Source organism: Lissotriton vulgaris, chromosome 1_1 (genome assembly GCF_964263255.1).
Source record: "Lissotriton vulgaris chromosome 1_1, aLisVul1.2, whole genome shotgun sequence".
Lineage (NCBI taxonomy): Eukaryota > Metazoa > Chordata > Amphibia > Caudata > Salamandridae > Lissotriton > Lissotriton vulgaris.
This window is the reverse complement of record NC_141685.1, coordinates 380436881-380453100: the sequence shown is the minus strand read 5'-3', so window position 1 is coordinate 380453100 and position 16220 is coordinate 380436881. Positions and strand designations below refer to the sequence as shown.

Here is a 16220-nt window from a genome sequence, read left to right as displayed (position 1 = left end):
GAAAGTATTGGGACGGTAAGGGGATTATAAATGGTTACTAAGGTGGCAGCTTTGGTGGTGTATACTATTACTTTGCATGCCAAGGCCTCCAATTAGGCTCCTAGAGTGTCAATTGCATCTTAGAGGTGAAAGTCCTAGTGTCAGATTGTCCGCAAATGTGCTGGAAAGCATGTTTATTTGGAAGAAATTGGTTTATTATTAAGCCTGACACATTGGCCAAAGATGTCTGAGAGGAGTGTATCACTCCTTACATTGGCATTCAGGAGTCAATCACTGTTCTTAGTTATGTCAACTTTGGCGAACGAATCCATCTGATGACGTGATTCAGCCTAGGATGTCAGGAATTCATCGTTCATCTCCACCACCTAGTGAGCTAGATCTTACTGCAGCTCACATGGAAATGCAACATAAGTATTTTTGAATCATATTGCTTTCTGTTGTAAAGAAAATAAAAATAGTTTATCATAAATGGGTTTTAAGCATAATTGGACATTGTTGTTAAAGCCCTGTATATTGAACTTTTAGAGGTTCATCTGCACTACTTCATACAAGTGTAACTTATGTATTTCAGGTTCATTTGACAACTATGAGGTACATACTTCGAGTTCTGCTTCTGTATCTTGTTTATGTACTTTAACTATGTTAAAATTTGCTGGTGTCAAGTGTTCTCAACTATCAGACAATGTGATTTAATTTTCTTTATAGCTTTACACTGTAAATTGAAGTATTTTATACCAGACTAATTTAATTATCTTTGTTGTATATTGTTTTAGGCACAGCATAACACAAGAATGCTGGCCTTGTATGCCGCTATTGACCCAAGGGTGAAGTATCTGGGATACACAATAAAGTTTTTTGCCAAGGTAAATTTGCAATTGAGTTGTATATCACAGAAAATATTGCGTGCTTGAAGTGACCATGGGACCTGACTGATGGTTCCGCAGTGTTGGCCATGCTTAATTATAATAGATATAGGTTTGTTCAAATGTTTTTTCTTTGTGCGAAAAGAACCCCATACTCTACATTTTGTATCTGTCTGACACCACAAGTTACTGTTTGCCCTGGCCAAAAGGATAGAATGATTGAGAGGCAATTAAATTGAGAGGAAGGGAGCGATCAAAACAATCATCTGAATCTACTGCCAGGCTTCCACATCAGAGTTTTGCAGGCTTAGGAGAAGCATGTTTCTCTATCTATGTGCCTTCTGTGATCTCTCTATAATCTCCTCACAAAGGCTTAAAGAAGGAAAGTGTCAGATCCAGTTATGATCTCCACTCCTGTGTGCCGATGAGACATTTATTAAAGGCAACAGCATACTGTTCACTGTCTTTAACACCGACAAGAGCTTTAGAGGTGAGAGGTTTGGCATCAAAATCAATGTCAAAATCAATGTCTCCGTTGTTATCAACATTATTGCCTATGATATCACAGTATTTGACTTGAGTGTGCTTAACATCAAGGAGTTCCAACTTCACACCAAAGATCAGAGTCAAGGTTTTTATTGTTGAAGCGCTCAAAGGTTATGACTTCATGGCAAATCACCATCATCTGTTTCTCAGTCACTATCAAGTTTTTGAAGCCATTCCTTAAGAGGCACTTATAGCTGGTACCAGCAGAAGAGATTATGGCTACAGAAGTCTGGTGCTCTAGACTACTTCTTGTACTCGAAAAAAGAATAGCATGTTTGAGGCATATGAGCTGCAGATCTTACACTGTGCATTAGATCGCCACCTGGTGTTGAGCTTGGTTGATTGCATGTTGTTGTCGTCTTGGAAGAAGTCTTTGTAGTCACGAGATAGGTGACTCCTCCTTTGGATGATAGTGCGCATGGGCATCGGCTCCATCCTTAGATTGTTTTTTTTCGCCACTGGGTTCGGATGAAACTTTTCCGCTCGGTTCGAAATCTACTTTTCAAGTACTTTGACGCGTAAAAATGTATTCAAACTTCACCAAACTACTTAAGATATCGACAAACATCGTCTCGACTCCATCAGCTCGATTCCGGTCATCGACGCGGGCCATTAGGCCTATCCACGCCGAGAGGCCTACACCTCATGCAAAGAACGCCATTCAAAAGATGTCCCAACTGTGGAGCAAAGTTCCCACACAGTGACCATCACGAGTTGTGTAACCTGTGCTTATCGCCAGAACACGACAAATCCAGATGCACAGCCTGTGAGTCCTTTCGATCCAAGAAAACCATTCGAGATCGGAGGGCCTGTCGACACGACATGCAGAGATTGGCCCCGTAACCGGTGGATATCTTCGACGAAGAAGTTCCACTTGTTCCCGGAGAAGATTCAGACGATCTCCAAATCGTATCAGAGGCAGACGACTCAGATGACTCCATACCATCTGGTCAGCGCGTGAGTACTACTGCCCCGGCCCCATACCCACCACCCAAATCAAAGGCAAAGGTCAACACTCCGCCTCTGGGCCCAGTCGTGACCGAAAACACACTTCGAGAACCCGGCCATTGGGCCCGGCTCCGAAGAAAATACTTAAGCCTTCCGGTAGCTCCTTACCGAGTAAGCCGCATGTGCCGATCCCACCAGCTCCCTCGGGACCGAACCGAAAGAAGTCTCGGCTCCAAAACCGTTGACTTCTAAAGTCAAAACTATGAAGCCAGCATCTGATGCCTCGAAGCCGACCAGACCAGCTTCCACTCCGAAGCCAATATCTTCGATACCGAAACCTACAAGGCCTGATTACGATCCGCCCAAGCCCTCAAAACAGCCTACGACTCTGAAAACAACACCTTCGGTGCCGAAATCTACACCAAAGGACACAGTTACAACTCCTAAGGCTAAAGATAAGCAGCAACAACGCCCGGAACCGAACAAATCGGCACCGGCAAAGGTTCCGCAAGGAGAAGAACTTTTCCAACCTGATCCTCTACAAAAGAAGATCTACATTGACCCAAACACAGGTCATGTATCCACTACACCACACAGGAAGAGGAAATTAGACACAGCACCTACACCTGCCGTGCCTGTCAAGAAGAAGGGCTCTGTCACATCTCCTATGCACCCTTCTTCTCCTATACTTCCTTCTCCTTCATCTCCTGTTCCTCCTAACAATTCACCTCAAAATTCTCCTGAACACTCTCCTCCTCATTCTTCACCACATACACCTCAAAATGATAATGAGTATAGCTTAGGGGGAGGGGTAGACCAATATGAGCCTTTTCCCTACCCTGTTGATGATACAGATTGGGAGTACCCAAACCCACAAGATGTGCCTGACATTCCTGACCCACAGTCATATCCATCAAAACCTTCTCCCCCAGAAGACAATATTGGTTTTGGGCACTTACTGAATAGGGCTGCCATTTATCATGGGGTCACTATGCATTCAGATGAGGCAGAGGAAGATTTTTTAGGTCTCGCCTTTGCGAAAGCGCGTTCTCGCTGTGAGAACTATAGCTGTCGGCTCAGCCGACAACGAGTGGAGACAAGAGTGGGCCACGCGCAGCATTTTGCAATGGGATTAGGTCGCGCGCGTGAGCTTCTGCCGTAGACAGCATGGCAGAAAGAATCGGATCACGACGCGCGCCTCGTGAACAGTTCAGGTGACTTTTACATTTCCTCTGCGATGACGAGCACGCTTTCACGAGCGAGTGCGCGAGCCGCAGACCACGCCGCCGGTATTGCAGAGCCAAAAGACAGACGCAGCAGAGTTCACGGACCTCTGGGGGGGTTGTTTAAAAACAGCACCTCTTTTAATGCACCGTTTGTTTCCTCTTGTTTATTACGGGTAATGTCCACAGCTGTGCACACCGCAGCGCTGGTTTTTATTACAGCTGATGTGCACGGCTGTGCTTACCTTAACACCGATTTATTATTACATGTGATGTCCTCAAATGTGCACATCACATCGCTGCTTTCTTATTACAGCTGATGTGCACTGCAGAGGGCGTAACAGAGACACCTGCTGGGAGGGGCGGGAGCTGTGACCGCCCAGCCATCCCACCCCCAGGTCTGGGAGGGTTAAATCCCGGCTCCCCCCGCCGTGCTGACAGTGATCCTGCTCTGCTCTTTCCATCAGTGAGCGCCAGAGCCGGTGCAGCCGCCTTGCCCCCCCCCTCCTCTCACAGCCCCCCTCGGCAGTCCTGCCTCCTCACTGGCTGCAGCATCCCCCTGCCATGGAGTCTGCACCGAAGAGGGGCAGTCAGCTCCTCGTCTCGGCACGGGAGCATCCTCCGAGGGAGTGGGGTTCTACAGCAGGGTACCAGCGGGCTGCAGAGCGTGTGTACAAGAGGCCGGGGCACCAGAGCGGAAATCAGGACTTGGGTTCAGAACACGCGTCCTAGCGCCTAGACACAGGGTGCATGCTCCAGGACGGAGACCCGGGTTCCAGCGCCTAGATACTGGGTGCATGCTCCTGGGCGCAGATCCGGGGTGCGGGTTCCAGAGGACGAGGTCTAGCGCCTAGATACTGGGTGCATCCTGCAGGACAGAGACACGGATCTGGTACCAGAGTACAGGTCCTAGTGATAGAGCGCGCAGATCGCCCGGCTCAGAGTTTACCAGATTTTCACGCACTTGGGCCCATGACGTGATTACGAAATACAATTTTGTAAGTCGGGTGATTTTACACACTACTATCAGTATTCTATGTGTGTTTCCTGTAACACTATTACCATGGTACCTGACTTACCACAGGCACTTATTCCTCCTGATGGATCAGGAGCTGTCGAGGACAGGTGATAACACTTTTAAAACACTAAGTCTATTCACATATCATCAGTTATACCTTTCTGAATGACCACAGACACCTGAGGCGTTTTAAAGTCTTTATATAAGAATGTAAAATTTAAAGTGACAAAAGTATAAGGCAAATGCTGATAACATCAATAGGCAGAATCACAAAGATTATGTAACTATGAATGAGGGACAACACCATTGAGGGCAACTGGGTTTCTATAGGGTAAGGGTAACAGGGAACATGCTATCCAGTTTAGGCTTAAACTAGGGACGGTAAGTTTAAAACACATTAGTCAGTGAATTTCTATAGCCAAGAGTGATTCAAACCCTAATCTTATTCTATCTAGCTTAGTTCCTACACATTTATAATGTTCACCACACTTTAATCAAGCCAACAACAGTTTCAAATAAGCCCTACAGGAAAGGGAAAAAAATGGAACATGCTAACAATCAATTTGCAAATGCATCAGTGAAGAGAACAGAAGAAATATCATGGGCATAGAGGCTTTATTAAAGAGCAGGAAGGAAAAGGATAGTAGACGGACACCCACAGGTATAATTACCTAGGATAGGAATGAGGACTAACCCTGGCCACGGGTCAGCTCCGGGAAAGGACGAGGACAAGGACCCTCAAGGATTTAGGATGCCAGTAGGTGAGCAGGTACAGCTCACGGAAAACCAGGACAGGATACCCCTCAGGATTTGGGTCAGGACTGGGCTCTCCATCGGGCACGACCAACCCCTACAGCTTCGGATGCAACGCCTGCGTTACCCCCTCACTGCATGAAATCCGCCAGTAACCCCGATTGGGTTCTCGAATCTCCCAGCAGAGTGCTTCGCCAGCACTTAAGACTATTTCCACCCCTTGGAGTTTGTGGAAAATTCGGACAGAGCGCTCCGCAGCTCTCTGTATCAATCACCTATAGAGTCGTGGGGTCGGTGACAGGTCAGCTATTCAGACAAGTCGGACAATTTTCCCTAACTAACTAGGCTAGTTATACCCTTTTGGGTCCCCAGACCACCCACAAATGTTGCAAGTGACAGGGTCCCAACTTATGATTGGTCAGGAGAGGCGATTAGATCATTATTACCTCCTAAAATTATACGTTCCCATGATGAATATTACATTTTTCATACCCGCCCCTTACATTCCTGTTCCCAGGCATACGTGTAGAAGAAAACAATGGAGCATACAGTGGACAGAAACAAATGTACCAATTTTAGGTGGATTTCAGCATCTTCTCCCAGGGCGGAGGTGTGTTCCCAGGCGCATCTTGCTTCAGAAGCCAGCTGGCTTGGTTCTGCTTCTGCGCAGTATGGGTTTTCCCTCATCACGTGACGGGGTCGGAACGGGTTTCAATATGGAGTTTATCCCCTCAACCAGGCCCATGGATGCGTGGTACATGAAAAGTAAGCGAAAACAAATTAATAACACAGAAAAATAGAACACACTGTACACCATGATAATCTGCACTGCACCCCTTACTTCATAATAACTATAGCGATTAATGATTATGCAGGAATAGATAGAAATGCAAAGCAGCGTAGGCAAGCAGGACGCGTGGTTAAAATTAAGCGGCCATGTCAGCTACAATGCGCATGAGCGAACTTCTCCCTCCAAATCTGCGAGTGCGTCACATCACATGGGTATGACCGGCGCATGCGCAGACTGATTTTCTGCGAAGCGGCCATTCTGTAATATGCAAGCGGAGTTACGATTAGTAAACACATATGCAAGCATCTCTAGGACACCCGCGTGTACTGAAAAGTGTAATATTGACGAACAGGTTTGTTTAGTACTATTACAAGTTAACGAGGTTCATGAGAAGGAGCAAGTCGCTTTACGTGCGAATTCTCACTCCATCAATCCCCTCTTTGATGATATTTACTATCATCACTATTAATGGAAACAGATGCCAACTTCATTTTTCACACATCTCACTCATCTCTATCTCAACAAATTTATTGTTAAGCCGTTTTTCAGCATCTTTATTGGGATGGGAACCTTTAGCCTTCTTATAGATCTGGTTCCTTAATTCCTCTAATTCGAGTTCATCAATATTTCTTTTGACTCCTCTTTTATTCACCGTGTACTTCTTCCTACACCTTTGACATTTGCAGCAAATTATTATAATGAACACAATCAGACTAATTCCAGCTATTGGCATCAGTATCTTTCCCACTAGACTGCGGCCTATGTTAGTAAACCAACTACCTACTGAAGAGAGACCATCAGTCAGTCTTTTCCAGGCACTATCAACCTCCAATGGTTTAAGTTCCTTTTCCAAATTAGTTATGTTTTGCACATATTTCTTAATTTCTACACTTTTATCAGGAATGTAAGTGCAACAATGTTGCGTCTTCAGCATTCTGCAGACCCCGCCCTCTTTTGCCAATAAGGTATCAAGAGCAAGGCGATTTTGTAAAACCATTGATCTGATCGCAACCATTTCAGTATTGACCAGCAGGAATCCAGCAGCAGTGTCAGTTGACAACCGATCCACTACTGTAGACAATTTGCAGATACGGTGAGTATTCAGAACTACCCCCATTCCAGGTATCAGTGCACTAAATATATCACCTATAATTTCTCCTACACTCCCACGTCTACTACGCACTAAGCCATTAGTGTTTTCATTGCTTCCAGCAGCGTTATTCACATGGTATATTTTCGGGAAAACAATGCAAAAATAGCTGCTTCCATACCAGTGATCCGGCAATTTAAAATAAGCCTTGTTTCCACATATATAATAAATACCGGGAAACACAGGTTCTGACCCATTTTTGAAACCCCAACCTCCAATTACCTTGTAATTATGTTCGCATTCGCTGGAACCGATGAATACATTGTTATAGTAACTAGTCTTTTCTGTATGAAGACAGAGTTTCCCTTTTCGTTCAAAATCCAGCAACAGCGCAGGACTTGCTTCGCCATTTGAGGTACCCTCCATGTTTTCAGCCCATTTAGGAGTTTTCGGTTTCTTATCATTGGCCTTTCTCTGGAAACTCTCCCTTCTCTTTTCTGCCATATTCAAGAACATTTTCTCTTGCTCATGTAATGAGCAAGTCAAATTATCTCGTCGAGCTTCATTCAAATCTATGTCACCTATAGTCAGAAAGTATTCTCCCATGTAACGAGTCAGCTCACTTCTGACATGCACAATATTCAGGTGCCCCCGAATAGGCAGTTCAGAAAAAATCACGTCAGTGTTTGAATAATAGTACTGTAAAGTGCTTCTATAAAATAAGCTTGCTAATATACTACAGGAAATTCCATAGGTCAGGGGTAAGTGATGGTAGGTCACGCCTTCAGCTACAGAAGTGGGTAGCTTCATGCAAACATAACAATCTTCTATTTCCATAGCTTCTACGTAATGCACTAAAAGATTTGCAAAGACATTTAAATGTGATCCGTTTCTCATGTGGTGAAAATGTAGTCCTTCCTCATCTGGTCCTTCTAAGTCAGGTCGTGTTTGTCTCAGGCTGACTGCATCGTCACGTCTTTCTACACTTTGTGGTGTTTCTACAGTATTTACAACTTCTGAATCTGGGGTCATTAGTTTAGTAGGGTACAGGTTAGTATCTTTACTTATCATAAAAGGTATAAAGACTGTTAGTCCTATCCATACTACTATAACTATTGCTACACTGCATAAGCATATCTTGCAGCAAGTTTTACAACAATTTCCTCTAGGTCTTCCATTTACATTTGAATCAGACATTTTTGCTTACAGGTGGCTCTCCAACCCCTCTTTGTTTCTTTTTACAAGAGGCTCACGCAGTTTCACCTTTCAGGGTGGGTCTTCTACCTCAGAGCTCTGATCCTCGATCGAATCTTGATCGCTTCTGTCACTTTCTTCAGGGTCGTCAATCTCTTCCAACACCAAAAAGGTCCATTCAGGACTCCGATAGTTTTTATTTAGTTTCTTCGCTCTGGTACTGCGTCTATTTTGCTGAGCTCCGTCTCTTTGTCTTTCACTAGCAGCTCTTTTTCGGTCTTCTAGTTTCTCTTCTACAGTTTTCAGTCTTAGTTTCAGCCTCTTTATATATTTTGGTCTATCTTTCTTCTTGAGCCTTTTAGTGGTCGAGGAAACTTGGCCTTCCTCGTGAACTCTCTTGTTTTCACTCCGTTGTGGCACTATTGTTTTGGCAGTGTCCTTTTCCCTTCCTGTCTGACTAGGTCCAGGTCTTTCATCTGTTTCTTCTGCCTGGTTCCTAAGCTGGCCTTGTTCAGGTATGTTTTGTATTTGATCTGGATTTTCAAGCAATTTGGACTCTGCTTCCTGAACACGTTCGTCTATTTCTATCTGTTCCTGTTCATGCACTTCGACCCCTTGATTTTCTTCCGCATGAACTTCAGCTTTAATTACTATCTGTCCCTTCCCAGTTTCTGGAGTCTCTGGGGAGTGTCGATGACTTGGTCTGTCCCTACTTGGCCTATTTCCTGATCAAGTCTGATGTGATTCTCGATAACCTGACCTTCCTCTTCTAGTCCTGTCTCACCCTCACTATCCCACTCTCTATCTAGGTAGGAATATTTTCTGGTTCTTATTGGATCAAGAATCAGGTCGTCGGCTGGAAACCACTCCTCTTGACTGGTGCACGGTAGTATTACGTCAGCTAGATCTGGACCCTCGTCTGGAGTCTCCTCAGCTGTACCACCTTCAGCCTCAGCCGCCTCGTCTCCGGTTACCTTCTTGTTATGGCTGGCATGAATCCACTTCGGTACTCCAGCACACTTTACCGCAGTGGTAGTTACAAGGATCACTTGCCTCCGTTTCCCCCACTTTGGTCCAAGGCAACTCTTCCGGGTGTGTTTCTTCAACACCACCCAATCTCCAGGTCTCAGTTTATGGGCTGGAGTGGTTGGCCATTCGTCAGCAGTCTCTCCAATCTGGTGAGAGATAGAACGCACTTGGTCACCCAGCTGCCTGCAGTATTCTAGCACCAAATCATCAGAAATACTCAGCAGTTTGTGTCCAGGTACCCATGCCTGTCGCATCACTCTTCCCATTAGTACTTCATGGGGGCTCAGGCCTGTCTTTCGGTTTGGGATGCTCCTCAGTCCCATCAAGACAAGGGTTAAAGCTTCTATCCAGTTCAGTTTTGTGGAATCGCACATTTTGGCCAATCTTGACTTTATAGTGCCATTCACTTGTTCAACTATTCCAGAAGCCTCTGGACGGTATGCACAGTGCAGCTTAGGCTCAATCTTGAATGCTGTATAGAGTTCCTTTAGGATTTCGTTGGCAAAGTGCCCACCCCTGTCTGTTTCAATTGTCTCTGGAAAACCGAATCTAGGTATTAGCTCTCTGAGTAACAACTTAGCCACTGTAATGGCATCGTTTTTCTTTGCTGGGTATGCTTCCACCCACCTTGAGAATAGGCAAACTATTACCAAGACATATCTGTATCCTTTACACATGGGCAACTGTATAAAATCTGCCTGTAGTCTGACAAAGGAGCCTTCTGCCTTTCCAATTGTGCTTTGCTCTACCACAGTCCTCTTTCCTGCATTGAACTGCTGACACACCAGGCACCTCTGGCAGAGCATATCCGCGATATTCCTGAACTTTGAATTGTTAAACACTTTGTCAAACACACAACACATTGCATCCCTTCCAATATGGGTATCTCCATGAATCATCCGAACCATTGGGGCAGCCATACTGTCTGGCAACACAGGCACACCGGTCTTATCAACCATGATACCATCCCTTTCCCTGAGCTGACATTCCTCAGTCTCCCATCTGTGTTTTTCATCCTCATCTGCTGCCTGCTGCAACTCTCTCAGTTCCTTCCAGGTAGATACATTCTCAAACACCATAAGTTGGCGCTGTTTCCGCCCCCCCCCATAATTGGATTTTCAGGGACATTTTATATCGGGCGCAGTATTGAGCAATTTGGTCAGCGTATCTGTTTCCAGCTGTCACTTCGTCATTACCAGATTTGTGAGCAGCACATTTGACTACTGCCAATTCTTTGGGCAATTGGATTGCTTCCAGTAGGATTTGCACCACTTTTCCATTTCTGATAGGGGTACCTGAGGAAGTCATGAATTCTCTTTGCAACCATAACTGGCCGAAGTCATGAACAACCCCGTAACCGTATTGACTGTCAGTGTATACGGTTACTCATTTATTTTGCAAGCTCTGGCCAATGCGATTAGCTCGGCCACTTGGGCAGATTTAACTTCACTTAAATATGATGCCTCCAGGGTCGTTTCCAGTGTGACTACAGCATAGGCAGCACTCAACCCTCCGTCCTCATGTCTCAAACAGGAGCCATCCACAAACATCACTAGGTCCTCAATGGGGAGGGCCGTTTCTTTTATATCAGGATGAGGTTTTGTACTAAACTCAGTTAGGTCAATTCAATTATGTTCAATCTCACCCTCCACTTCTGCATTTTGGGTGAGGGGCAACAGTGTTGCAGGGTTTAAAATGTTGCATCGGGAAATTATTACATTCTCTGCACCAATAAGAATTCTCTCATACTTAGTCAGCCGACTAGGAGTGAGATACTGGGTCTTGGTTCGGGTTAACAGAATCACAACTGAATGTGGAACATAAACAGTTACAGGATGTTCCATGACAATGTTTTCACTCTGTTCCAGACTCGTGCATGTAGCAGCTACTGCCTTCAGACACCCGGGAAGCCCAGCAGCCACTGGGTCCAGAGTGGCTGAAAAGTAGGCCACAGGACGTCTAGTCAGGCCGTGTTCTTGAGTTAGGACTGAGAGTGCACAATTGTCTCGTGTATCACAGAATAACTCAAAGTTCTTGGAGTAGTCAGGCATTCCTAGTGCAGGAGCAGAGCACAGACAGTTTCGTAATTTTATCCAAGCTGTCATGCTTTCATCATCCCAACTAACTGGATCGTCTGCCCCTTTCTTGGTCATTTTTATCAGAGGTTTGGCTAGAACAGCAAATCCCACAATCCACTGTCTGCAGTATCCCACAACTCCTAGGAACATTCTGACTTCCTTCTGGGTAATTCCATATCTCGAATTATTCTAATTCTTTCTGAAGTAACTTTTCTGCATTTAGCGGCTATGGCTGCAGACATGCAAAGCAAGGAGTATTCCTCCCTCTTTTGAATCCCAGTAATTAAGGCCTTCATGGAGGGCCTAAAGGGTAAGCCCTCTGAGTCCTCCCTGCATTGGTATGGAAACTCTGCATGGTCCTTTCCAGATTTGTGGGGCTCCCCTTTAAACCCTTGCAATCTTTCCTCTTTCATTTACTTTCTTTGAAAGTATCTTTCCTTGCAACCATAGCATCTCTCAGACATATTAGCAAGTTGCAGGCCCTCCAAGATCCGTTCTTTCAAGTCCCCCAAGACAGGGTTGTTCTCTGAACTAACCTAAGGTTTTTGCTGCATGAATCCTTTTCTGGATTCACATGCTGCACATTAGATTATGTAGCGGTTCTCCATCCTTGGGGTGGCTGTGGTAAGAGGAGGAAGATTTTCCGAACAGGTGCTGAAGTGCCTTTTGTCCTGCTTGAGCTTCCCTAGTCATCTGCACATCCATGCAGTTATGTATGGTGAATGTGTGTGTAGAAGCCCATGTCGCCGCAGCACATATGGTGTCTATTGGCATGTTGGTCATTAGGCCAGGGTTGCCCCCTTTTTCCTTGTTGAGTGGGCCCTAGGCCGTGTATTTAGGGTTTTTCCTGCTGAGGCATAGCATACTTTAATTGCCTCTACAATCCAAAGTGCAACTGTCCCATTTGTCACAGGTGCTCCCTTCTGGACTTTGAGGGAGAGACAGACAATTGATTGCCTTTATAGAGTTGTTTGTCTCATGTAGATAGTATAGTAAAGCCCTTCTCACTCCAGGGTATGAAGGCTTCTTGCTAGTTGTGTTTGCGGGTTTTGGAAGGAAACTTCTAGCTTTATGCTTTGGTTTATGTGGAATTTGCTTACTACCTTAGGTAGGAATTGAGGGTTTGTCCTTCAGATAACCTTGTCCTTGTGGATTTTCATGTATGCTTCCTCAGTAGTAAAGGCTTGTAGTTCACATACTTGTCGTAGAGATGTTATGGCTATTAGGAAGGCAGTCTTCATGGTGATGTATTTGAGTTCATCTTTATCCATGGGTGTGAATAGTCCTGTCATTAGGTGTCTTAGGACTGTGTTTAAGCTCAACATCGTAGCCAGAACATTTCTTGGGGGTGCAATCCTTTTGGACCCCTCAAGGAAACTTTTGATGACTGGTGCTGTGAAGAGACTTTAAATGAATTCCCCCTAGTGTAGGCTACATTTGCTGCCATGTGCACCTTGAGGCTTGAGTAGTTGATGATACTGTCAAGCAAGTGTGTCAGATATATGAGCACCGTTTCCTGTGTGGAAATTGAGTTTAGGGTATAGTTTCTTGTGCACCATATAGTGTACTGTTTCCACTTTGCTTCGTAGCATTGTCTTTTGGTCTGTTTTCTTCCCTCTTTTAGTATTTCCATTGTTCTTTTGCGGTAACTTTAAATGTCTGAACTCTATGTATTCAGGTGCCAGGCTGCTAGCCTGAGCGTCGCTGGTTCTGGGTGAAAGATTTGCCCCCTTTGCATTGTGAGGAGGTCCTTGTCTACCTTGAGCTTGATCATTTGTCCCCTGACAGCTCGATTAGGCTTGAGTACCAGGTTTGTCTTGCCCATTGAGGGGCTATGAATATTAGATTTGTTCCTGGTTGTCTGGCATCTTAGTCCGCCAGCATGCTATTGCTAGCCAGACCGTCTTAGGGACTTTGTTTCAAACATCTGCGTCGTCCACACACTAGTCACTGCTCATACGGGGTACTGATTCAGAGTCTTTGAAGAGCATGTGTATCTACAGCAACACATGCTACAAATGGAAAATGTTACTTACTGTGTAAGCAGCTGTACATAGCATGTATTGCTGTACATTCACATGTGCTCACCATCCACTCTGGGAGCCATCAATTATAGCACATATATTCTTGTGGTTGGGTGCCCATGTGCATTGTGGACAAAGGGAGAAGTCACACATCCTGTAACTCGAAATGTCTAAGAATAAAAATACGTTCTAATGCTTGAGCCCAAATCAAAATGGCAGGAGAATGCATAGCATGTGAATCTACAGCACAACACACTATCAACAGGTGCTTACTGGGTAAGTAACTTTTTCCTTTTCACAGGACAAAATGAAAAACTGTTTAGCTTTGAAAATACTTGTTTAAGAAGGTTTAGATTCCTACCAGCAGATTTTAGTATACACACACATAAATATGGGAAATAGACATGAACCACTGGAATTTTGAGGCATATGAGCACCAAATTATGTATGGCAGGGTTGAATAAATTATGCAGCAAGAAAAGGCAAATTATGTGGCATATTTTGTGAACATTATTTTGTAACTGTTATGCATCGTAATACTGTGTGGGTAAACATTTCACATGTACTGGTTTAACAACCAAATACAAACATAAGCAACTGAAATATGACCAGTTAACCTATGCGAAGAGCTGCGCTCCAACGAAAGTTACTATGTTTTTATTAACATTTGATTTATTTGAGCAAGAAACACATTTTATTTAGTTACAATCTGCAGATTATGCAGTTTATTGTGGATTATGTGGAAAATACAGCAAATGCATAACTATGTGAAAAAAAAGCTGCTGTCACAGAATCACATAATTCCATAGGCACTGAATGTACACATGCAGGAGAATCATTGCTCTAAGTTAAGAATATTTTTCTTGGGCTTTGATTCTCTTAATCATCACCAATTGTGCTGGTACCAATATATACATCGAAGACTGTTGCCCCTTCTCAATAAAGCCGTGTTGAAGGCACATCTCTGTTTTGTACACTCTCCAGCATAACTTTGTGTACACCAGAATCTACCGCTGCAATTTTGATTAAATAGTTTATTCGTATTTCTATTTATATTTTCTAGCGTTGTGATGTTGGTGATGCTTCCAGGGGCAGTTTATCTTCATATGCCTACATCCTTATGGTTTTGTACTTCCTCCAGCAGAGAGAGCCTCCTGTTATCCCAGTACTACAAGAGGTATGTTCGCGAATGCCAAGGAAAAGCACAGATGCATCTTGATGACTTAAGACTTTGGTTATTCACTTCATCCTGTTGATGTAAAAGTAAAGCTTATTGTGAGAAATTTGGGCAGATTTAGGGGCAGAGTTTTGTATTGGATTCATACTTCAGGGTAATGATGTATTTGGCACATAGTAAAAATACAATTTCTTAATCATAACTAAGATTCCTAGTTTTCCATTTTTAGTGACTTTACAGATATATATGCAGACAGAAAAAGATATTTTTATATCTTCATTTATATTTAAATGTGGATTAAAACAGAAATCTTTTGTGAGTGATTCCAAATACTGTCAGTCATGACTGTCAGGCCAATAGCTGTGTAGATTTACAGGTAAGCGGTTAAAAAATAAAGAAATGTCCTTGAACCTATCCCCTAACCTGCATAGACATCAGGACTTAGAACCTGCAGAACTTATTTCAGACTGTGGAGACCTAGCAATTTGGCTGATGCCCGGTGGGGCTACCATATAGCTAAAGAGAAGATGGGTTGTGGACTCCACCCCCCCCCCCCCCTTCTTACCTCTGCCTTCACCTACCCAGCCGGACCTTAGGCAGATTTTCCCCTCGTCTCTACGTCCTATCTTCCTTTTACCCCTTTACCCTATCCCCTTATCCTTCCTTGCTCCTTTCACCTTGTCCCCAATGTTCTTTAAATGCATTTCTTGATACTTATGTAACTTTTAACTGATGTAAATTGCAACATTATTATTCCTCATGTGAGGCGCTCTGATTCCTTCGGGTCTAGCCAGCGCTATATAATAACTCATTAATTAAATTTGTTCCCATTTAGTACTCTTTCTCTCTTCGTCTTCCTCCCTAGCTCCTATCTCCTCTCCCATGAATCTCTCATCTTGCTTGCTAGTTTGCCTATCCCCCTGTCCTTTGTGCCCTTTGACTAAGCACTCCTTCTCCCCTTGTTGGGGAAAGATCCAATATTTATACTCTGGAGTCTTAGCGAACCCGCTGAGAGAGTCCACTGTGCCAAGGGAGCCACTCCCAGCTGAGGTATGGTATGGCACCCCTTGCCAAAGCACTCCCTCTCCCCTTTTTGGGGTAGGATTCAGTATGTAGGCCTTGGAGTCTCAGGGATCCCTCTGAGAGAGTCCACTGTGTAAAAGGAGCCTCCCGCAACTGAGATAGGGAAGTGATACCACTTCCCCTGGGATCACCGCTTACTGGACTTTGGACGTTGCTTTGACTCGTCTACCGGTTTGTGTCCCCGTCGCCCTTCCCCTCCTCTTTCCATGCGGTGTCCTTCACCCTCCCCTCCTCTTTCCTGCCTTCATTACCTGTCTACTTCCCCAGCTCCTTCCCCCTCCCCTAAATCTTTCCCCCTTCCTGCTTTTCCCCTTACGTATTTGTGCTTATTATTTATCTTGACCTTACAAGTAACTATGTTGCCATGCTATAATAACTGTGTAACCTTTGTAATGATGTAACCT

General features: G+C 44.4%; 1 protein-coding gene across 3 annotated transcripts in view; it reads left to right on the top strand.

Annotated features, from left to right (window-relative positions):
* The window catches only part of TUT4 (terminal uridylyl transferase 4), a 1145308-nt gene that overhangs the window by 721734 nt on the left and 407354 nt on the right, over positions 1–16220 (top strand). For all 3 annotated transcript variants that reach the window (XM_086952445.1, XM_086952444.1, XM_086952443.1), the window contains 2 exons: positions 774–863; positions 14620–14733. In XM_086952445.1, coding sequence (XP_086808571.1) covers positions 774–863; positions 14620–14733 — 204 coding nt within the window. The remainder of the gene's footprint in view (positions 1–773; positions 864–14619; positions 14734–16220) is intronic.